The sequence below is a fragment of the Orussus abietinus genome, unplaced genomic scaffold (genome assembly GCF_000612105.2).
Source record: "Orussus abietinus isolate OABI.00-Male unplaced genomic scaffold, Oabi_2.0 scaffold8, whole genome shotgun sequence".
NCBI classification, from domain to species: Eukaryota; Metazoa; Arthropoda; class Insecta; order Hymenoptera; family Orussidae; genus Orussus; species Orussus abietinus.
The window spans coordinates 627235-649161 of record NW_019395997.1 but is presented as its reverse complement, the minus strand read 5'-3'; the positions used below and the strand labels follow the sequence as shown (position 1 = coordinate 649161).

The 21927-nt window shown below is 47.1% G+C and overlaps 1 protein-coding gene across 1 annotated transcript in view; it reads right to left on the bottom strand.

Moving 5' to 3' along the window:
- Positions 1 to 7: 7 nt before the first annotated feature.
- LOC105699283 (dynein heavy chain 1, axonemal) overlaps positions 8 to 21927 on the bottom strand; it is a 44407-nt gene continuing 22487 nt past the window's right edge. The window contains exons 23-58 of the mRNA XM_023434124.1: positions 15697 to 15851; positions 14086 to 14325; positions 13346 to 13428; positions 13059 to 13274; positions 12769 to 12931; positions 12565 to 12683; positions 11863 to 12068; positions 11622 to 11784; positions 9798 to 9958; positions 8936 to 9151; positions 8649 to 8873; positions 8364 to 8526; positions 8108 to 8277; positions 7835 to 8043; positions 7627 to 7729; positions 7320 to 7448; positions 7076 to 7196; positions 6518 to 6648; positions 6348 to 6453; positions 6133 to 6287; positions 5469 to 6039; positions 5038 to 5309; positions 4464 to 4777; positions 4154 to 4379; positions 3858 to 4053; positions 3569 to 3762; positions 3324 to 3478; positions 2887 to 3253; positions 2282 to 2461; positions 1937 to 2188; positions 1706 to 1858; positions 1144 to 1412; positions 862 to 1088; positions 543 to 724; positions 293 to 416; positions 8 to 225 (exon numbers count right to left, since the gene is read on the bottom strand). Coding sequence (XP_023289892.1) covers positions 8 to 225; positions 293 to 416; positions 543 to 724; positions 862 to 1088; positions 1144 to 1412; positions 1706 to 1858; positions 1937 to 2188; positions 2282 to 2461; positions 2887 to 3253; positions 3324 to 3478; positions 3569 to 3762; positions 3858 to 4053; positions 4154 to 4379; positions 4464 to 4777; positions 5038 to 5309; positions 5469 to 6039; positions 6133 to 6287; positions 6348 to 6453; positions 6518 to 6648; positions 7076 to 7196; positions 7320 to 7448; positions 7627 to 7729; positions 7835 to 8043; positions 8108 to 8277; positions 8364 to 8526; positions 8649 to 8873; positions 8936 to 9151; positions 9798 to 9958; positions 11622 to 11784; positions 11863 to 12068; positions 12565 to 12683; positions 12769 to 12931; positions 13059 to 13274; positions 13346 to 13428; positions 14086 to 14325; positions 15697 to 15851 — 7134 coding nt within the window. The remainder of the gene's footprint in view (positions 226 to 292; positions 417 to 542; positions 725 to 861; positions 1089 to 1143; positions 1413 to 1705; positions 1859 to 1936; positions 2189 to 2281; positions 2462 to 2886; positions 3254 to 3323; positions 3479 to 3568; positions 3763 to 3857; positions 4054 to 4153; positions 4380 to 4463; positions 4778 to 5037; positions 5310 to 5468; positions 6040 to 6132; positions 6288 to 6347; positions 6454 to 6517; positions 6649 to 7075; positions 7197 to 7319; positions 7449 to 7626; positions 7730 to 7834; positions 8044 to 8107; positions 8278 to 8363; positions 8527 to 8648; positions 8874 to 8935; positions 9152 to 9797; positions 9959 to 11621; positions 11785 to 11862; positions 12069 to 12564; positions 12684 to 12768; positions 12932 to 13058; positions 13275 to 13345; positions 13429 to 14085; positions 14326 to 15696; positions 15852 to 21927) is intronic.

Below are 21927 nucleotides of genomic sequence, written 5' to 3'. Positions count from 1 at the left end.
GAGCTGGTCAATAATCGAGCGCGCATATTAGAGCCACTCCTCGTTTGACCCAATGGGCCTGCGACCTCTGGCTAGGAATTTCCATGGCGAGGACGAAGTTGGTGGAGTGTCCCGTCGTGCTGAGAGTCCCAGCCCTTTGAGTGGTCTTGTAGACAGGACATTCATAAATCCCTTTGGAAGGAGGCCGATGCTGGACTTCCGGCAGGAGGAGAATCGGCGGCATATCTTGGGAAAAAAATTAATTTTCTCAAGTAGAACTTCTTTTATTAGAGTAATTCTTTTTTTAATTCACCAGTGTAGAGCTCCTTCGGCAAGGACTCGGCCAGGTGACTGCCACCCCATCTGCATCCTTCAAGGAAGACACCATAGACGACACAGCCGTCGACCGGTCTCTGGGTAGGATTCTCTTCCAGGACCTTGAAATTTAGGAAAGCCGAATTAATTCCTGGGAATTTTTATTTAAAAAGGGATTTGGACTTATGTAGCAAAGGGGATGAATTTTATTAATATTTCTGACAGGATCACTACAGGTAGGATGTCACCTGGAAGCCGAAGTCGATAGAATCGATGGAGACCACGTGCTTCCTGGCGAAGTTCTGCAAAGTCCCCGTCAGAAATGCCTGAGGAAAATAGAATCCAGAAATCCAGAAAGCAGGAGGAATGCCTCCGACTCTCCAGGACTCTATAAAATCGGTGCGGTCCTTCAGGTCCACCACCCAAGCTCCTGCACAAAAGATAATCCGCTTTAGGACCCTTCTTCAGGGTGCAATAAATTTCCGGAAATTTTCCCAAGGCTCGGAATTTAATTTCTTTCGAGAGAAATTTCGCTGCCCCAATTTTATGGACTAGAGGAACATCTACCTAGGGGTTTCAAGGACGCGAATCCGCGATCCTGCCAGAGTTTCGGGACCTTCCCAATGAACAGACTGGAGGCCATGGTCTCCAGCTTCTCCGACATCACGACGAGCCCCTTCAGGGCCTTCAGCAAGTCGTTCAGGGAGGTTTTCACCTCGGCCAGGAGTCCGTTGTACCTCTTCGCTTCCTGCAGGAGCACCGTGTTCAAGGACTCCTCGTAGAGCACCGGGTACCTAAAAATTCGGGAAACTTCGTCTTCTCCGTTGGTCCTGCCTCTTCAAAGTATACTTCTCGCGGATCTTGGCCAGGTCGAAGAGGTCGGGGACGACCCCCAGGATGTCGCCGGCAAGTTGTCGAGTGACTTCCTCGAAACTTGCCGCCACGTCTCCGGCTTCTTTGGGCTGCAGGTTCAGCAGGTTGTTCAGGCAAGAGTAGGTCTCCGCCTGGGCACAGCTGATGTCGGCGTTGGCGTGGAGGCCGAACATCCCAGGGTCGTCGTTCAAAGGAAAAGTCTTGATATAAGACAAGTATTCCTCCAACGAAGCATCCGCCGACAACTAAAACCCCGGAAAATCCACTAAATCTAAAAATTAACGATCTACATAATTTTTAATTTAGTAAGAAACTCCACCTTAATGCAACTTAATTAAATACAGCGCGATATGTGGGATAAATTCAATTTTTAATTTACCTTCAAGAATTTTTATGTGCACCACCTTCATTGTTATGGACACAAATATAGATCTACATTGTTAAAAATATAAAAAAAAATCCACACAACGAATAATAGTGAAATCATAAATCTAACGTCTTGGAAGTGAACCGGTGTACCTTTATTATCAAGTTTTACCTGTTGATAGTGACCGTGAGCATCGAATTGATATCCTGAGGACACGACTTTGGGCGCGTAGAAGTCTTCAAGGATCGTAAGGACGAGTCGACGGTCCCAGTCGTCGGTAATTCGCCCCCCGTAATTAATATGACCCGCCGTGTATATTAACACCTGAAACCATGAGAATTCCATTTCTTCGTCCCTTGCGTTTCTCAATACATTTTTCGTTGAATTTTTTTCTAAGCGTACCTTGAAGGGAATCTCAGTGTACTCCAGCAGGAACATGTGCAATTGGGATATGCAAATTGTCAAATCGCCATCCGTGAACTCGTAGGGGATGTTGAATCCCAGGGGACCGAATTTCCTCCTCTCCAAGAGGATACCGTGGAACATGCAAAGGGCGAAGAGAAGGTACTTGAAGGTGCTCACCTTCGGGTGCTCCGATTGCAGGAAGTCTTTCAATTCCGCGACTTGACTCGTGTAGGCTCTCAGCATATTTGCCTGATCCAGATTTATAAAAAATAAATGTTAAACAATTTATTCCGGATAAATTGGTAATTAATTTGGTATGCAGAAATAAATTTTTTCCAGGACCTTCACTCCTCTGGGCGGCTCGACGGTCATCTTGCACCCATTTTGAAGGATGCTGACAGGAAATGCAGCCGAAGGAGTGGACGTCAACCAGAGGCGAAAATCCCGATGCGTGGAATCTACGGATAAGGTTTCCGCCAGCTCCTCCAATTTCGGCATCCAGCTCGGGGCCAGATGGCAATTCTGTCGGGAAAGGAAAAGCGAGATGAATAGAGTCCTCGAGGAAAAGCGAGATATTGCACAGGGCTCGGAGGACATATAGTGCGCCTCGTTTAATGGAAGAAGGCTCGTCCTTAATTGGCGACAAACTGTCGTCACTGGCGTCGTTGACAATCAATTTGACAGGGCGAGTTAATGGGGTCGCCAGGCCAGAGACCCGTTTCTGTCTCCGACAAATGAAACCCCTCGAGAGATCAAATGAAACCCCGGGATCCCCGGTTCCTCGTTCCCTCTTATCAGGAGAACGAGGTGACAAAACAACTGGCCGATGGCGCAGCTTCCATCGTCCCATGAATATAGGAAATGCCTCGAATATACGGAAAGAAAAATAAAATGATTACGCACTGAGTAAAAAAAAAAAAGACATTTATTTAACCAAAGAAATGCACCTGGAAGAAGACCCAGTTTCCGACCTCGATGGATCTGTTCAGCATCAGTTCGGCTCTTGGACCCTGACCTTGCCCAAGGGAGATGGTGAATAATTTCTTGCCCATCTTCAGCTTCTCCGCGAATTTGTACAGCTCTCCCGCAGGATCGGTGCCGGTGGAAAGGACGAAAACCATCGGCATAGTTGGGGAGGACTCCTTAAAGATGGATGACAATTCCGTGGTCTGCGGCTCCACGAATTTTTCCCCTAGGAATCTGGTGACGTATATCTGCATCCCGTTGGTCACTTTGTCAGGCCTGAGGCACTTCAGGATGAGGAGTTTCTGGAAGTCGTCCAGGCTGGAGTTCCAAGGTTCTGGGTATGAACTCCTGTAGGGAGTCAGGTCGGCATTTTGAGCTGGGATTAATTTTTTCTACTTGATCAAGTTCGACGATTTACTTTTCAGGGTCCGGGGAGTCGAATATCTCCTTGAACCGAGGCAAGCTCTTCAAGAAGTGCGGAAGGAAGTTCTCGAATTTTGGGAGGCTCTCCAAGGACTGGATGTCCTTCCAGCAGCGAGCCGAAATCCACTCTGGGGCAGGATTCGGTCGCGGCTGATCCAGGATGCAGGAAAAATCCCAGATAATTATTAAAATGATTAATCAAGGGCGAGAATGAAATTGAAAAATCGGAAGTTTAGAAACCTGAAGAGGCTCTGCTCCTGAGAGCAGGAATCTCCACTCGGTGGGGTCGATTTTTCGGTCCTCGATCCTGATCCTTGCGCAGAGTAAAAACGCGAAGAGCAATTTGTGCCTCTCAAAGAGACTACGACAGACATTGGTGAAGAGGGCGAAGGTGAAGTTCTCGTTGACGCTCTCCACCCTCTTCATGATATCCTCTGGAAAAATAAGGATTTTTCAAATTTTCCCGAATTTCTTACCATTTTTATCCTTTACTCCTGGAACCTATACATCACTATAGAGTCTACTCAACTCTTCTTCTCAGTGTTGACGATGCTGCCGACGAAGATGTTGATGAACCACTCCAAGGAGTACTGATACATCGTGTCCATGAAGCGAAGGTCACAAAGACAGAAAAAAAGGATCTGAGCCCTTTGAGCCACAGGAATATACAAGGACCTCGTGACGTCGATGTCAGCCTGGGTCACTTCGGCAGCTCTTACTTTGGCCTGGAAGGGGGTTAATATTTTGTATGCAATTTATTGTTAATTATCACATATTGCCAACTTCTTCAGGGTCCTCGAAATTCATGCAGAACCTTGGACCCACCTTGATCTCCTCGCTCTTGACTTTTGACGCCTCTAGAGTGACAATGAGGTCGATGTCGTCCACCGCCGACCCTTCGGAGGCGGAAAGTCTGAAGAGGATCCTGTCTTCGATGTCCTTCAGGTCCCTCTTCATCTGCGCGCTGGAGACGATCAGGATGCTCCTGGACTCCTCGAGGTCGGGCCTCTCCTCCATCGCCACCAAAGACAGCATTTGGTCGAGAAACCCGCTGGAAAAAATCCCGAAAGTCTGTTCAGGGTATTCTTCGACATCTCAGGATATTTCGGGAGTGGAGCAGGTCCTTTAGAAATACCTGGCAGTCAGGGTGAAGTTCACCAGAAGGACCTTGATCGCCACTTCAGGAGTATAGTGAGGATTTGGCAACTTCGTGGTGAGGTAAAGTCTGAAGTCGAAGTTGTAGGGCACCACGTTGTCGCCGATCTTGATGTTGAGTTGTCCAGCTTGTCGGAAGAGAGCTCTCGTCAGGACGGGGTCTAAGGCTGCTTCAAGGTCCGTCCCCACGTTCTCGATGAGGCAGGTCCTGCCGAACCTGACGCAATTTTCCACGACTCGGAGAAGGTCCTTGTCGGTCATCTTCGCCACTGAGAAGCCACCTGTTTGTTTGCCCTGAAAAGAGGTCCTTAGGATTAGGGAAAAAAGAATCAGGGAGCTCTCTTCAGGGTTCTCAGGATCCGGAAGTCATTAAACGCGACTCGGCCTTTTGGTCTTATGACGTCCTTCGACGCAGTCTAGGATAAATCTCTCTTCAGGTTGTATCGGCAGATTGCCAAAGGGAAGATGACATCCTGCGACATTAGGCCGGCCCTTCGCGCAAATGTAAGGGGTAAATAAATTCGGGAAGCTGAAGAGGGTGGATTATGGCGCACCATGTTGCGGATCCACTTGTTGGCCTGTCCTTGAGGGTCGATTAGGAGGGGCCACCTCTTCGAGTGCATCACTAACACTGCGTTCTCCACGGAAAAGGAGTCCCGAGGGAGTCCGTCGATCTGCCACTTCCTGATGGACACGGGATCACCGAGAGTGGTCACGGGACCACATCCCAATGTGTGGGGAACACCTTCTCCAAGGACCGAATACCATGAAGAGAGCAGCGCGTTTCTGTACGTATCGGTGAACGGCGTGAGATACGCGACAGCCCCTGAAAAGAAAAAGTAAAATTTTTTTAAAATATGAAAAACTACCTTTTCCATTTTTTTTAAGCAGAGTGGTATTATCGGTATACTCGAAAGAATCAGTACCAACGGACATTTCATGAGGAATTAATAATTAAAAATACAGAAAGTATTAGAATATGTACCGGAGCATAGAAGAATGTCCCCGACGACGTTTCGTAGGGACTCTTCAAGGTTCTCCACCGTGGAGATCCATCTTCCCCTCTCATCGGCCAACCCCGCGATTAGACGCACAGCCCTTGACAATCTGTCCTCGCAAAGCTGTCTCTGTTTTTCAAGTTCCGCCTTTTTTTCCTCCTCCTTCCGAAGAACATCCCGAAGCTGGTCGATGCCTTCCTGGACCTTGCGAAGACTTTCCATAGCGACAGCCAGAGTTTCTTCCGTTTCCTTCAGGATCTTATCAGCCTTCTGCAGGGCCTCCATCTTCGGCTTCACCTTCAGGTTGACGAAGTAGTAGTTGTACATGGCATGGACCCATAAACAGAGCGAATGGCAGGCCTTTGACACCTGGGCGACTTTATGGGGTTGAAAAGCCGGGTTCTCGATGTATGTCTTCAGCTTCGAGATCATCTCTTCGGTGATCTCTTCCTTGTTGAAGTTCTCCAGGGAATAAAGGAAGTGCCCTGGGTCCGCCAACATCTGACTTCCAGGGGTCCAATAATCCAGGATCTTCTCGCCAGGCTTCTTCCCTGGAACCTGAAGAGCGCCACAAGTGTGTCATCAGCGTTGCAATGTACACATTTAAATTAATAAATCTCTTAAATCACAGATAAGGAACAACAGCCTCACCTTATTCGGTTTCACGTCCTTGACTATGCACATCGCCTCGATGACCAACACCACCCCGACCGGAGGTCTCTTCATGGCCTTCACTTCCGTGACGTCATTTTTGTTGAGTGCCTTCAGGCTCGCCTCAGCAGCCTCCAACATCGGCCTGGCCACACCTGATCCATAAATATGAAATATACCATTTTTCCCAAATATTAAAAAATTAATAAGCTCACTAAGGTCCGCTTCAGCTTCGTCCCTGATATCCTGGTTCTCCATCTTCAGCCTCGTCGCAGCTCTCTCCTGCTCTTCAGCTTCTGCTCGAGTTTTCTCCGCCGCCACCTGCGGTCAGATTTAATCTTCTTACGTATTAATTTCCATCCCCTTCTTCAGGGTCGAGATTTACCGTGTCTTTAGTGATAAGCTTTATCGTCTCCGCCGTGGCTGCAGCGGCCCTCTCCAGCTCCGGCTTCATGTTCGTCAGGGTCGTCTGCATCTCCTTCACCTCGACTTCCGTTGATGCCAGTTTGTCTAATCCTGAAGGTGTAAATGGATCCCAAAAAATTAGGCAGGATAAAAATGCCAGCTCGACTAGACTTGGAATTAACGCTTAATTTTTCCCCCTTAGTTCGGAGTTTATTTATGAGAGTTTATCGGTGATGCCATTTTCCTCCGAGATTTTCTAACCGAAGTCGCACGGTGCATCGCTCTAAAATGACCAGACACTTTCCCTGGTAATTCGTTCACCGATGTACGGAGTAATTAATCTCGCCGAGCCGCCGTACATTTGCACGTAAACGAGTCTCGTTACTCCGTCGGCGTGGGTGATTGGACGTCCGCCATTTTGCTTTTTTCATACGCCTGCGGCTTGGGAGGAATTGCGATCTTTCTCTTACTCTTCTTAATAATTAATAATTCTTGGAATGGAACTTGTACCCGAGATTAGTAATCATCTTCTAAATACCTGTGGTCAGTCGATTTACCGCCATTGTCAACTCTTCTTTCTTTTTGGCCAAGAGGTCGCCATAACTGGACAATAATTCCAAGTATGACGTTGGAGTGACGTAGTTGTGACGATTCAGCTCCTAAGTTGTGTCGCCAAATATATTAATTAGAAATTAAGAAATATCCTATAATTAATTAAAGGAAAGAAAATATAGGAAGAAAGTGCCGTCTATAAGAGGGTGCTTCGACCCTGAAGAGGGAACCTGCAGAAACGTCTCGCTGGCCTTGATGACACTGGAGTGCATATACTGACAGGTCTTCACAATAGACCCTAAAACCTCGTCGGTGATGGAACTGTCCTCGGTATCCCTCAGGAACTGTATGGCTACGCTCTAGAATTTGAGGGAACTCGTCAGCATGTAAGAAAGAAAATTATTTTTTCAGTCTAAATATATGTGCTCAATATTTTTTTAGGAATTTTGGCGATACTCCAGAACCACTCTAAAAAATTCAGTGATACTTTAGAGTCATTTTCTATTTCTTTTTAGGAAGTCCAAAACTCAAGAGAACCTGAAGAGCGGCATCAGGCCATGGGGAGAACCAGTCGATGGTGCAGCAGTTGACGAGGGCCGGAAATTGCCTGATACGCGCCCGAAAGGTCTCCCCGATAGGGCTGTGAGAAAGGGGGTGATTAGATCAGCAGCCCCACCTCTTCAGGGGTCGAGGTGGCCCAGTTTCAGGAGATCTGGGGAAACCGAGTAACACGAGGAGCGCCGACCTCATCGAGATGACCGTATGTAGATTATCCCTGACGGTCTTCAAGTACGCGGAATAAAGATTGCTCCTGGTAGTCTGCAGCCCAGCAGCCTGGACCACTCCCTTCATCACCTGGAAGATGGTGTCGTACTCTTCAGGTTGATAAATATTCGGCACGTCCCCACTGTTCAGGATATTGTTCAGGTCCTCGAGAAAGGACTCGCTCTTGATCTGTAAATCCGGAAAATGATTGAATTCTGTCTGTGGGAATTATCCTTTTACTCTTCAGGGTCACCTGGGTGTCGGAGAAGAGGAAGACCATCTGACGGTTCTGCACCCCGGCCTTCATCATCACCTTCTTCAGGTCCTCTCTCCAGTCGTTCATGGAGTAAGCCTTGCTGAGCTCGACCTGGAAGCAGGAGTACTCCCTGACGTGGGAGGACAGCTTCGTGAGACTCTGTCGTCCTGCAAGGATCAAGGCCCTGAAGATTCCCTACGAGGGTGAAGAGGGGAAGCGAATCTAGGAGACGAGGGGAAAAATCCCATTTTACCCGATCCTCCCATCCCCAGGAGCAGAGCGTTCGCCCGGGGCTGGCGCAGGATCCTGGTGATCCTGCAAACATGTCCCATGGCGTCCTCGAACAGGACCAATCTCATGGGGGAGGTCGTGGCTCCGTTGTACTCCTCAAGGAGGTCCAGCAGGACCTTCTCCATCTGGAGATGAAATGATTCCAGGGAAAGAGAATTAAATTCAAAACAAGAAGAGCCCTTAATGGCCTTCAAGCGTCACCCTGGAGAACGTCAGAGGTCTTCAGGTGCTCCTTCGGGTACTTCACCTTCTCCACGTCCGTTATTCGGGCGTAGATGTCGTTTAAGCTGCAGAAGTCCCCGAAAAATATCGACTCCTGACCCAGGACCTCATCCGTGTCGCAGTCGAAACTCCTCTTCAGGATCCCTCGAAGCAAGCCGTCGAACCACTTCCGGTCCACGTCGTTGACGAGACGGTCGCTGAAGACTCTCAGGTTCTCGTGGTACCAGAGGACGAAGACCTCCTCCAGGCTCTGATTTCGAATTATCCTTGATATTTTTCCCGAATTTTTACCCTGAAGAGACCATCTCTCACCGAAAGCCTCTCAGGCTCCACCATCAGCATCCCCTGGAAGACCTTCGCCAGGTCTCTCAGATTAAAAGTGTAATGAGATTTATCCGGGGTGGGCAAAAGCTCTCGACAGATCGTGGAGAAGACCTCCAAAGTCCCTGACACCAAGTTCTCCAGGAGACCCTGAAGAGCGGAAGCCCTTCCTAGCCAGGACTCCAGGATCGTCCCAAAAATCTGCATCTGTAGTAATTAAAATAGTTTTGAGAATTTCGGGTTATACATTTTTGTTCAGGCATGGAAATTGAAAATTTGATTAAAGCGTGAGCCACGCCGTGTGGACGCGCCGCGGTCGGTGAGGCGCTCGACGCGCTCAGTGAGACCCTATCTAATGGCTCCTCACGGTTCGACTCGCGCCATTACGCGCGTCGGGGCTCGTAACCTGGAATTACGGACACTCCGAGGAAGAGTTACGAGGTCTAATTGCAGAAGGGATCCCGATGTAAGGACGGCAAACAAAGTTCGCCTCCTGGACGAGGCCCGGGTCTGCCCGGCCTCGAACGGCCCAATTACCAATGGGCGTGACTGATATGGAATAGTACCTTATCGCTCTGCCCTCACTTCGGTACTTTTCCCACTTTCCTTATTTTTCCACCGGGAGTCGGGAATCGCCGAAACCGGCGTATAATTGAGACTGATAAAAATCGAGGTGAAAAAATAATTGAAAATGTGAAACGGAGTATGAAAATGCTATTGCTTCTGTAATTAAAAAGTAATAAAAATAGGAATAAAACCCGATATAAATATTCCTGGGATAGTTACGGATGTAATACAATTTTTTCCTAATTTCATATTGGTCTGTGCATTTGGTATGATTTGTTTTTCCCACCTTTGCGTCGTCCTCCATCTCGGGGAAGGCGATGAAATGGAAATGTCGTAACAATCGAGCTGTCACGGGGTTTCGACCCCCCCCAGGGGGGCCCATGGCCCCCACGAAATTAATATCCTCGATGAGTCTGAACTCTCCGATCTCCTTCCTGTCGTACCATCCTAAAAAACAGATTCAGGAAAGCCGACGATAAGTTTTGGAATCGCAATGGAGAATCGCCGGGAAAAAAACGTCTTATCAATCGACACGTGTCTCGTGACACGCTGTCGATAAGTGGGCTATCAGACGTCCCTAGGGACGTCTCCTGGTTATCTCATCCTGGACTATTTCGTCCCGTTTCACCGACCTTAGACATAGACATAAAAAATGGAGGAAAAGACATGTCGAACACGTGGCTGATAAATTTATGTTGTACATACAAATTTGTTAAATCTTAGAAAAAAGGGAAGAAAAATTGCAAAGATATGGAATATTTTTTTCAAAGGCCCATTAAGAAATTCCATAAATAATTTCATGTTGAATAATGGGGAATTCGGGGGATTTCACGAACTCATCTAGCTCATTACTCGATTTGCTCTCGACAGATTGCAAGCTGCTCTTCAGGATCTCCCACCGGATGTTCCGCCCCCTCAGTCCGGAAGTATAGGAAGTAGGATTGCGTAGGTCGGGAAATTGGTCCGAAAATTAACATTAAATTCCTCTCGAGGAAATAATCCCGAAAGGGGTCTGTGAAATGTCGGGGGGATCCCAGGATTCCTGCATTCCTATGCATTCCCTATCCGGGATGCATAATTAAGGAGAAGCGGGATGTCGCGATGGGAAAAAGAAGGAAGAAAGTCTCGAGAAGAGAAAATCCAGGAAATCCGTCGCTCGAGGGGAAGATTGCGGGAATGGAAACAAGGGATAAGGGGAAGAGGAGAAAAGGGGGAAAAACCAACCTAGATAGATGCACCCGTTTATCAGGGCCGGTCGTTACGCTCGGCACGCGTAATGCATTAATCGTCATGTGAGGCACACGTGCACCGGAGTAAAACCTGAACTGGAGAACTGCTAACGACATTTTGAGACCGACTTCCGCGTCAAACAAGGCGAATAATCGGAAGACAAGAGCGGGAGGAAAATCGGCAGAGAAAATGAATCTCCTCCGAGGCGCAGCGTCCCTCGGTCCATTACCTTCCCGGAAGGAGAGAAAAGATTTATGGAATCTCCCTCCCTCTTCGTCCTTTTAATAGTACATTACTATAAACAATTGCAGCCTCTCGAAACTCATGAATTATTACCGAGGAAAATTTTTCAGGGTGCTCATTATCGATCTACATTTTTTACTAAGACACTAGTATGTGTTTTATATTTTATTTTATGTATACCATGAAGTGGCACTCGAGTGAAGCAAGGAAATTGGAATTCGATTTTCCTGACTAATTAAGTTGTATCCCCTTGAGGAGAGGTGTCAAAGTGACATCTACGACAAGAGTTAAGAAAAGGAGGAAAAGTCACTATGGAAAGGTCTTCAGGGAGGAGGACTTCTCTCCGATCGATCGATCGGTCATTTCCCAGGATCGATCACCAGGAACAGCCGATACGGATTAATTGCCATGCATAGCGGCCAGAGCGGGCTTTTTAGCGGCGATTCGAGGGAAATTGCTTTTTCCGCATTTACTTCCAGGGGGGTTAATCGAACCTCCCTTACGCACATGCATGATAATCGACCGGCACTTACTAAGTGACCAAGGGTGGACTCGACCCCTCGACATGGGCCACCTCAAAAAATTGCCAAACTTGGAAAATGGGCAGGAAAATTTTCGATTCTTTTTTTAAACTCACCCCGGAAATCCATGTACTGGCGAATTAATTCTATGGGAGGCTGGGCCCCATACACTTCAAGGGCTGGCATGTTGAAGTCGTCGATGAAGAATATCAACCTCTTCGTGACCGGTGGTCCATATACCCCTTTTCGTCTCTTGTCTAATTTCGAGTCGATTAGGTCCTTAAACAAAAAATCGATGGGGGGTTGGATTAATTTATTTACGCTATTTTTACGTGTCGGAATAATTATTGGGATCACCTGGGTCTGATTAGCGGAAGTGCGGGCGGAGAAGGTGACAAACTCGCAAATGTACTTCTTCGGCATGTGTCGAGATAATTTTGTGGAGACCGTCAGAGTCTTGCCACTTCCGGTCGGTCCGATACAAAGGACGTTGCTCTCGTTTTGAAGAAGGTAGCCGATAAGAACGGCGCTCCTCACGTTGTCCAAAGTCGGAATCTCCATGTCTGAAAATGACCACTCTAGTGAAAAATCAATTTCTTTTTAAATATTCCAAGTATAGATTTGCTGGTTTATCGCGCTTATCGGCACAAATTGAACTAATCGCGTTCTGTAATGTCGGAATCTCCATATTTGAAAATGGCCCCTCTTGTGAAAAATCATTTTTTCAACGCATTTTGGTACTTGTTTTCCCACTTATCATGCTTATCAGCGGCCCCGAGCTGACCTCGTTTATGCAGCTTACGCACCTAGGGCATTTGCATCGTTTGCAAATTCTCTAATTGGGGTTGCCTCTGTTAAGGATGCAGCCGGCTAATGACAATTGTTCCCTATGTACTTCAGAGCATAATTAACGTGCAGACGCGTATACATGTATTGCGGGTTTATCAACACGCATTGCGCACTCGCAGAGACAGGAATGAAAAGTGTCCTGAATTTTCTACAATTATCATTAAACATTGGGTCTTTCATTTTCGAATCGATTCATTTATAGACGATTACCCGCAAATTTCGTGTCGGGCTTGATGATAACAGAGGGGACGTTATCAAGCCAGTTGATCCATCTTGGGGGTGCTGGTTCCCCATCTTCGGTGTGATCGGTAAATCCGCCGTCATGCAGTCTGAAAATAATTTTTCAACAAATTAGGGGTGAGGTGAGATTTTTTTCCGATGGCTACTTTTTCGAATTTTGGTGATAAGTCCTACCTGTAATCGAAGACAAGTCCGTCAGGTGGGAAGGGGAGGGCATCGTCGACTTCATTCTGCTTATCTCTGACCCATTCGCTGAAGATGCACCGACTTGCATAATCACAGCTGGCCCCGACACTCCACACGAGAGCAAAGACCACCCAGGGGCCCAACAAGTTACCTGAAGATAATTTCCATTTTATGGGAATTGAATTAATATGAATCCTCTATAATAGACGTAATTTAAAATTCACCGGCGTATATCAATATTTTTAATAAATAAAAAAAAAATCCACTATTGGACTTACGAATCAGTCTTTGAGCCTGGACAGGTGGAGGAGCCTTCCCCTCCCTCCCCGCCATGGGGCCTATCCTGAAGTCCATAAGATTCGTATAGGACTTCAGCATCCCAGCATCCACTGTAGCAACGATCTCCCTGAGTCGACTTCTCAGCATGTCCAGACCCGGGACCAGGAACAGCCTGGTCAATCTAGAGATCTCCCCGGCATGGGTCTTCATGTTCTGTGAAAAAAGAATGGAAATCATCTAACTCGAAGAAGAGGATGAAGAGCAAGCAAGATGGTCTTGAATGGACTCACAGCAGGCAGGGATCCGATCCATCGATCGATCAGGGGATCCAGACCCAGGCCCTCGGGCTCCATGTACACCATGCCGCATCTAGATCGATGACAACGTTAGACCCCGTGACACAATTCCCAATATCAATTAATCGCGGGTAATTAGGGAGGTCTCTTCATCGGGCTGGTTTTTAGGTAGACCAGGACGTTAGACTCTTGGGATGCAAGGCGCGGTCTGGGGGGTCTTCTTCGGGGTCTTCTTCAGGGTCGTTCTAATTAAGCGCCTAAGCTCCCCATGGGAAAAGGGGCTTAGGCACGCACGTGGCCCTTGCAAATAAAAATCCACACTCGGAGCAGCCTGGCCTCGTAAATCGAGCCTTTATTGCGCGCTCTTCAGGGCTGCTCCGATTTCCATCTACCGACAGCTGCGACTCCGCCGCGCGTTTTGGGGAGCTCAATTTTGGAGCACGTCTCGCCACCAGAGGAAGAACCGGAGCAGAATGATCGACGGGAATCCTAACATCCAGTCGACGTGACCCGATTTCAGGGTCTCTTGTCGAGTCTGCTCGACACCTGCTGGCTGACGAGACGAAGACGGCGGCTCTCTTTAGGAAGGTGATTACTCTTCTTTATCATTTTATCGCTCGAAATGACGAGAACTGTCGTGCGGAAATTTTCACTTTTGGGGTAACGATGTGAATACCGTCACGCGGAAATTCTCACTTTTGGAGGTGGATTATTTCCTTTTTCATCTCACCTGGAAACCGTGGCGGGAGAGGCCACTCTCAGGTCGGCCACCTCGAACATCATCGTCTGGGTCGGCAACAATTTCATGATCTCACCGGAAGTCAAACAGAGTTTCTTGTTGTCGTCCAATACGGTGTTCATGTTCTCTATCCAGACCGCGTCCACGGGGCCGTCGAAAATGTACCATCTTTTGTCCAGATCCGCCGCGGACGTTCCGGAACGGATTAGGCTGGAGAAGATGCCGTCGGTCCTAAATTCAAGGTATATCTGGTTAACAAGAAAGCGTGAAATTTTAGATGACAAAAACCTCGAGAATTTAATGCAAAGGTAATATTAAAGGTCTTCGAGGTACACCGAGGTGAAAAAAAAAAAAGTGCATCAAGGTGTATCGAGGTAACGTCAAAGGTCTTCAACGTGCACCGAGGTGAAATCAAAGGCCTTCTAGGTGTACCGAGATGAAATCAAAGGCCTTTAATATATATGTATACTAAGGTGAAATCATAAGTCTTCAAGGTCCAAACTCCCCGATCGATATATCGTTACAAGAGTTCATGAAATGAGCAAACGGTAAGAAATACACATTTTGCCAAGAAACTACCCGATGACATAATTTTCATACACTCATTCATAAATTATTCCTCGGCCACTGTTCGCCAATTTTCGCCAACTTGTATATGCATTTTATATCCAAACTCGGAATTATCCCGGAAAAAGATTCACCCGCGACAACCGAACATTTCACGGAGGCAGTTTCCCGATTTTCCGGAAACACAAGCCAAACAATTTGCGAGCCGCCGCAATTCCCGGTTGCACCTTTTATCGCTGCCGGTTTCCCGAGGGAGCGGACGGGAGACCGCACCTATTTCGACGCTATTCCCCGGGCCATTCTCCCCAGGAATTACCCCGGGATTCGGGAAATCTGTCCGAGGGAAATTTTCTCGCCGTCTCCCCGAGTCCCTTTAAACCTACCCCGGGCATTTAAACTTTAAACGCCCGCCCGATTTCTCGGTCCCTTTAAATCTTAACTTTCAAACCAGCCCCCGCCATGTAAACTTCAACTTCAACTTCTCAATACTCCTCGTAACTGCACTCCATTTAAAATTTATAATAACACAAATTCTACCGCGTTGAAAACTATAAATGACGTTTATAAAAACTCTCGCGAGGTGCTACCCAAAAGTGCATCCTGTACTTGCATTTGCAATACGACAATAATTGTTTCATTAAATGGACTGTTAATATTAAATATCAAACCAGCCATCGCGTTTTAAATTTCGACGTCGAAGTACTCGATCCTTTTTTTCCACGTGTAATAATAATTACTTTTATCAAGTGGTCTTTAAATCTCACCTTTTAAACCATCCGATATTTCGCCCTCCACTCTATTTTACATTTAAATAACCCGAATCTCTGCGTGTTGGAAAATCATAAACGGTGTTCAATTTCGCGCGAAATCCCGGAAAAACTGGAGCGAAAAATCAGGGATTTAAAAAAAACTCCCTCACGAGGTGTTTCGCCACCCGAAAATGCATTCGCGGTGCATCCGGCTTTTGCGTTCAGTTTTTCGACCACCGGAGAGAGTTCTGTGCTCGAACTTTAAAGTGCATTAAATATTACTCACCACTCGTGAGTATCGAGGTCAAACTCCCCATAGAGTTGTCCCATGGTGATGGATTTGGGATTCAGGACGAAAGTGTGTACGGGGGTGAAGGGTTTACCACTGGGCTGCGGTTTTCCCTTCAGGAAGGTGCAAGAGTCCTTCAGGACCTCGTAGCACTGAAGGAAGGAAGGAGTAATGTAGTATTAGTAATATTTGGTTCTTGCAAACCTCACGAATATGTTGCAAAATTCTGGGAATATTGTCAGTGTCAATATTTATTAGTTTCCTGAACTTTGTTAATTGTGGCACTCATTACTCGGGGTAGTCCTGGTCGCCCGCGAATTCGGGTTATCGCGCCTCCACTCACGGATTCGCGTGTTGATAAGATCGATCACCGATGCAATCACCCTTTGAGAGGCGTTCCAGGGGTTGAAACTTCCACCCCCGATTTTCTATCCTGCACCATCTCGCGTGTTCCCGACCTGCCCTCGGGAATATCGAGCTCGATCCCGTTTTGCACCTGCAGGGGACCCCCAGGTGAGAAGTATCGGCGCACCTGCAGCGAACCTCGATAAACTTGCGAAAAATCGATTAATTGCTAAATTCGATTAATTTTCAAGGATGTCGAGCTACTCCTGGAAAATGAGTGAAATCAAGAACACCAGGAGAGGAGTTTCGGTACCGGAAGTCCTGGAACGCGAAAAAGGGTCCTGCAAAAAGAAGCCGGAAGGTGGAGATCGATGATTCGACTGATAAAAAATGGCTCTTCCTCGTGTAGCGGATTATTTATCGCCGACACGCAGCTCCGTCTCGATTTTCCTCGAATAACAAATGACCTCCACTCGCGGAAACGAAACCCGTGGGAAACGGAGTCCTGGAAGGATCGGAAGATCCTCACAGTTTTCCTTATTCCAGGGTTTCATATATATGGCATATATATTCGGTCGGAATTGCAGTGACATTTCCAATTTTTGAAAAATATCTAAAGCCGAAAGTTCACCCGAAACGGTACATACTCGGTTAATGCAACTTCATGTTGAAGAATAATTTCTTGTGCATGAATTACGCGAGTCGGTACACTTTACGTGACCATTTTCGAAAATGAGGTCCCTCGGACGTCATCCCTGGACCGAAGATGCTGGACGTCTTCCTCTTTTTTTCAACGACGTCTTCCTCTTTTTTTCCAACGACGTATTCCTCTTTTTTCCAACTCTCTCATTTTTTCCCCAAATAAAGAAAGGAAGCAAGAATCTTCCTCCAAAAAACAAGCATAGGAAGGTTTTTTCTCCTCGTGGCCGCTACGTCGCAATCCAGGATTCCTCAGGAAGAGAAGGTCCTCCCCGAATGGACGCCCGTCCATGAATGAACGCGACGTCGGCGTCGCGGCGCATGCGGAGATCCTTTTCGGCCAGTTCGCCGCGAAGATCCGCCGACCTGCCAGCAGTGTATTCCGCGACGGGTTTCGTCGCAGCACGCGTTTTCCGCATGCGTTTCGCCCGTCCAGAAGAAGGATAAATACGTACAGAACGAGGATTAAAAAAAAAAGTAATGGTGCTTATCACGGCAAAACGTGATAAATAAAAATCAAAATCCAGGAAAAAGGGACCCCGACTCCAGAGTGCACTTCGTCACATCGAATAAGAAACTGCAAGAATCCTAAGAGTAATAATAAAATATCCGAAGTGGACTCGAAGAAGAAGTTGAAGATTTCCTGCAGACTTGAATCTGCCAAGTCTTGAATGAAAAATTCAGGATCCATAACTCTTTTAAAGTTCCAGTCGAGTGAAACTCTCCAAAGTTGACGCAGAACCTCTTCAAGGTGGATTCGCGATGAAGAGAGTCCTGGGAGAATCGAAAACTTAGTCCAGATTTGTAAAAAATCCCCCCTGAAACTCGGTGGATTTTTCTCACCGCCAGGGAATTAAATCTCAGTCCTGAATGCCGGAACCCAGTGGGAGGCTGTGGAGCTTCGGGGAGTCCCGATCCTGATCCTGGACCCGGGTTTTGTCGGGAATTTCGGGAGGACCCGAGTTAAGGGAAATTGGAAGAGGATGTCCTGGTGAAGAGGTCCTGATCCCGAAGGTCGCCATGAACTCGAGCACGGAGCCCCTGGGAGCGATCTCGGAGATGGCTTGGATGGGCCTCTCTTCGAGGTCCTCCACCCTGGACCCCCTGTCGAGGACGAGGTCCTGGAACGCGACGAACGAGACCTCCAGGGGTCGAGGCGAAGACGTCGAAGGTGCTCCTGGGATCTGCTTGGTCGTGGATTACTTCAACCTCCTTTACGTGCCCTTCATCATCCTCGTAGGACTCGTCGGGAACCTTTTGTCCTGTCTGGTGTTCCTGATCACGAGGTTGAAGACGCGGAGCTCCAGCTACTACTTGGCTGCCCTGGCGACCACCGATTTCGTCTACGTGGTGTCGCTTCTTCTGGTCTGGCTTAACAGTCAAGTCCAGTGGGAAGTCTTCGACAAAGCTGGCTGGTGTCAAGTCCTCATTTACATCAGCACCGTGTCCAGCTCTCTCAGCGCCTGGTTGATCGTCGCCTTCACCGTCGAACGTTTCATAGCCGTTCAGTATCCTCTTCATCGACCTAATATCTGCACCACCACCACCAGGGCCAAAGCTGTCGTCTTCGTCCTTGCCGTTTTTGCTCTCGTCTTCCATTGTTACTGCTTCTACACTGCTGGCATTGTCAAGAACGAGGCCAATCTCGACACCTGCGAGATGAAGCCCGACTACATGCTCACCATGATCGTCATCAACGTCGTCGACAGCTTGGCCAGCCTCGTCATTCCTCTGGTTCTCATTGTCGTCATGAACATCATGATCACGTACAACTTGCACAAGTTCAGCAAGAAGTTCAAGGAGGGATCGCAAGGACGATCCTGGGTTCGCTCCGATGTCAACCTCAACAAGATCCCGGTTAGTTCTCTTCGGGGTGTCGATCTTATTGCTCGAGGAATAACTTCCCGACGTTTTAATTATGTTATATTAAAAACCACGGGAATTCCTCAAATAGATTTAGAGTTCTGGATTTTTTTTTTATTTCGGAATATTTTTTGGGATTATTAGGAACGTAATGGGGGTTGGTGCAGAGAAGGATGCAATCACAAATGGGTGGATTTTAAAATTTCAGAGAAATCGTGTAAAGTCTTCAAGACCTCGAAAGTTGAATGGGACCACTTAGAATGAAGTTCTTCAAAATTCGATATCTAAATCCATGGGCCTAAACCTTGAAATTTAATTGGGGCCATTTAGTGGCTCTTCGAGACCATGAAGAGCCCCAACGCGAGGTCAGAAACGAAGAAAATAGGATTTAATTCCTCTTTCCTCGACACCCAGATGCATTTCCCAGTGCATTCAGAATAGTTCGGTTATTAAAATTCACGAGACACCGCTTTCGCGCGAATTGCCCTCGATTCGTAGCAAATTGGAGCAGAAATGGTCAAGGTCTGAACAGCTCGCGAATCGGAGAATCTCGGAGATGAAAAAGATGATCCCCTTTGACGGATCCTTTTTAAGTCGAGGAGCAAAGGATAAAAAAATAGGAGCAGGTGGAAAACACGGCCCTGAAACCAATCGAGAGGTTTTCGCGTTTTCAATTAATATGGCGCGATTGTTTGTTATTTAAATTCCATGAGATATCGACTGCCAGTAGCGATAAGCGGGGAAACAATTTCCCGTGAAGCGAGCTCGATGAAATTCCGGGAATCCGGCATTATCACGATTCAGAAAGCTCCCCGACATTTGATAGACAGTTTGCGAGTCGAGTGAATTAATTAACGAATTTGTTTAATCTGGAGCTGCAAACACGGATCGAAACAAAGATCGACTGGGGCGGCAACTTTGGGAATAATTTTTTTCTGGCTTTTCATCATTTATTCGGAGGTGAATTCCAAGCCGACTTTAATAATAAAGAAGACCAATTCACATCGTGATAAAAAATTTCACTCGCTTCGTCAAATGAAAACTCGCAAATTGGCCGGAAAAAATTCCTTTCCAGAAATATTTCCATATGGGGAATGAATAGGCGATTGCTGGAATTATTGTTATTAATTTAGGGAGTATTGTTGGTAAGAGAGCAAATGTCCTTTTTCTGCGTGCATGATATCATCGAAAATTCGGCAATCCGTGGAGGCGCTTCTGGTAAAGAGACCCGCTGACTCCGATCGTTTAACGGGATAAAAAGGATAAACGGCGGATTTACGAGGCGCGCTAATGGTAAAAAAAGAAATTAAGTGAACCCGCGCAAACGATTTTCCGAGGCCTATTTAAAGCCCGGAAGAAATTCCCGCAAGACAAACCGCCCGATACGGAACGACCTACTTTTACGGTGGATTCCCCACCGACAAAGTAAAAAGGAGAGATAAGTGGAGATTAAACGAAGAAATATCCTCATTGTCAATCTAAACGGTAAAATGAAGAGATAGATCGAGATCAAACGAAGAAAACGAATTTTAGGGGTTACTCTGGAATTCTCTAGGATTTTTCAAAAGGTGGAGTGATCAAGAAGAAATTCCATATTTTCCGGAATTTCCGCCTTGGCCAGAAATCTTATCGTGATTTTATAAAGTAAAAATAAGAAAGATCAGTAGATATGAAATGAAGGAAATGAAATTTGTGGAATTTTCAGAAGAGTGAAAATGGATCGCAGGGAAGTTTCAATATCTGGACAAGTCCGGACGGAATTCCACCCCGGCGGTCGGCGACCCTAAGAAATCCCCTTATTGTAAATCTAAACAGGCAACCTCGTTTATCGAGCACCCCTCGTTTCCATAACGATTCCAACCCCGGCTTGACATCAGCCAACGCGTTCCTGACACGCGAAAAGGTGAGCTTTAGAGGCTTGAAGTCATCCCAGATTCGTTTCCATATCCTGGAAAAGAGAGATTAAAGAGAAATCCCAAAGGCGATAAGATCGCACCTGGGGGATTTTCGAACACACTGCGAGCTCGTTAAAAATAGTTGCAAGAGGAAACACGTCGATGGAGCGATTTCCGTGGGGCAGGTCAGGCGCGAGTTCGGTGATAACGAGGAGTCGCGATAACGCCACCCGCGACTGGCGAAAAATGATATCCTGACAGAAAGCGATTTTCTTCCCAGAAAAACCTCACCGAATTTACCTTAAATAATTTTCCGCGGTATAAAATAAAAAAAAAAATTCATTTGAACCTTCAATTAGGGGACCTAAGTAGAATCAAAATTTCGACTGAGGTAGTTATCATATTTATGACAGTATCGGCGAATAAATTGATAAATCGACGCTCAGGTGTGCGCGAGGCACCTGTCGAATCTTCCGGTTAAAATCCCGTTCCGGCGCCGTGGAGTTGAATAATGTATTAAATTATGATTGAAAAAGGGGAATAAAAGTTACTCCGGAGTAATCAATAGAGGGAGAGAGAGATATTCGTTTCTCGAGCGGTCTGTCGATGGCACAGGCCTCGTGACGCCTGATAACGGACAGCCGATAACGTTATCGAAGCGCCACTTTGTTAGGCACTCCGAAAAAGGAGTGAAAAAAATTCTTTCACGCCCCCAATAACAGCGATCTCTCCGAAGTCGTCGCCGTATCCAAAGCAAACTTAAAAAGCGACTTCGGGACAGAATTTATCATTTTTTATCCCTTTTAGCGCGCATCGCGGGGGTCCGCGAAATTCGTCGTCCCCAGGCGATCACTTTTTTCTCCCTTTAAGGCGGATTTTCACATCCGCGGGAATCTTCCCCGCGTATCCTCTGGGTGCAGTATTCGGGATATTTTCGGAGGTCTTATAAATACCTCCCCGTGCTTATGTAAGCCGAGCCATTCATCTTTCCCGGCCGAAATGCCTGGACGAGGCTAAACGTTCTCACGCCCACGCGGGACATCCTCTGGAGCCAGAGCCCCCCTGATTTTTCCGGGGGCGAGGAAAGAAAGAGAAAGAAATCTGACAATAAATCCCGACACTTATCCTCGGGAAGTCAGAAAAGGCGCGACAGAAGTCGGGAAAAAAAATGCCCCAGAATTCCGGGCAGTGATAATGCAAGCGGAGGGCCGATAAGAGGGGACGATTGATTAAGCGGGACCAATCGTTGCCGATTAACCGGAGACCTGGATTTCCCGGGGGGGTAAATAAATAAATAAAAGCACGTTGCAAATCCCGAGGGGGGGGATTTAATTAATTGCTGAAGTAACACTCGGTAATCGCACTCGCAGAGGGGCGGAACGACTTTTCCACGGAAAATTTCCACCCTGGCCCGTGGCCGCGAAAT